This window comes from Gavialis gangeticus, unplaced genomic scaffold (assembly GCF_001723915.1).
Source record: "Gavialis gangeticus isolate Ggan-Ray unplaced genomic scaffold, GavGan_comp1, whole genome shotgun sequence".
Lineage (NCBI taxonomy): Eukaryota > Metazoa > Chordata > Crocodylia > Gavialidae > Gavialis > Gavialis gangeticus.
The window spans coordinates 58613049-58614112 of record NW_017729025.1 but is presented as its reverse complement, the minus strand read 5'-3'; the positions used below and the strand labels follow the sequence as shown (position 1 = coordinate 58614112).

The 1064-nt window shown below is 60.2% G+C and overlaps 1 protein-coding gene across 1 annotated transcript in view; it reads right to left on the bottom strand.

Annotated features, from left to right (window-relative positions):
* FOXA1 (forkhead box A1) overlaps positions 1-710 on the bottom strand; it is a 15866-nt gene extending 15156 nt beyond the window's left edge. Inside the window, exon 1 of the mRNA XM_019519919.1 lies at positions 266-710. Within this exon, the coding sequence (XP_019375464.1) occupies positions 266-340 (75 nt within the window). The 5' untranslated portion in view covers positions 341-710. The remainder of the gene's footprint in view (positions 1-265) is intronic.
* Positions 711-1064: the final 354 nt, after the last annotated feature.

Below are 1064 nucleotides of genomic sequence, written 5' to 3'. Positions count from 1 at the left end.
GGCCCCGGCCCCGGCCCCGGCCCTCCCACGCGCTCCCAACAGGCAGGCAGCAGCCAGAGCGGCACTGGGGCTCCTATTGGGCTACTGGAAACGATGTCGACTCCTTTCTGGCTTGGCCGGCTTCAGTGTTGGAAAAAGGCACGTTTGCACTGGCAGGGTCTGGAGCGCAAAGTGATTCCCCAGCTCGCCGCCCTTCCCCCTTCCCCCTCCTGCTCCGCGGAGGCGCAGGAGCAGCCGCCACGCGCCCCTCCTCGGAGTCACTCACCTCCTGCGTGTCGGTGTAGTAGCTGTTCCAGTCGCTGGTTTCATGCCCTTCCATTTTCACAGTCCCTAACATCATGCAGCCAACCTGCCCGGGGTAACCATCCAGTCCTTCTGCGAGCCGCGGGCAGCGGGGCCGGAGCGCAGGAGCCCCAGCCTAGCAGGGAGCCAGCCCTTGAGCAGGGGGGCTGGATTCCCGGGCTATAACGAGCCAAAACGGAGGCAGGGAGCGGTGTGGGGCGAGACACTTGAGAAAGTGAGGAAGTGCCGGCTGGGATGTGAGTGGAGTTGAGCTGATGTGGATCTTACGTCGCAGAAGTGCCCACCTCCTCCTCCTCCTCTCCCCATTTGTCCGCCGCACAAAGACGTTCGCACCTACAAAGCCGGAGATGCACCTGCAAACAAGGCAGCTCCACTCGCTTGCAACTCCCCCGGGGCGGCACTTTATTTGCAAAGCAGTGTAATTGGTTTAAACTATGGGGAAAGAAGGCGAGAGAGAGCGAGGTGGGAGGGGAAAGAGAGAGGAGCGGAGGAAAGGCAAAGCGACTCCTTTCAAATGGCCAGGGCAAATGCTAGCAAGGGATCGGGGGAAATGAAATGAGGGAGACAAGGAAGGGCAGCCCCCTCTGTTTGGATAGGATGCAAAAGGCCGGCCAGCCTCAACCCTGAGATTAGGGGGCCATGTTTGCTAAAATACAGTAGATGCTTCTTTAACTTGAGGAGCGGGATGTGCTCCGAAAGCCGAGTCCTGCGACCAACACGCGCCCCCCACCCTGAGATCTAGTCCTCATCACACAATTCTC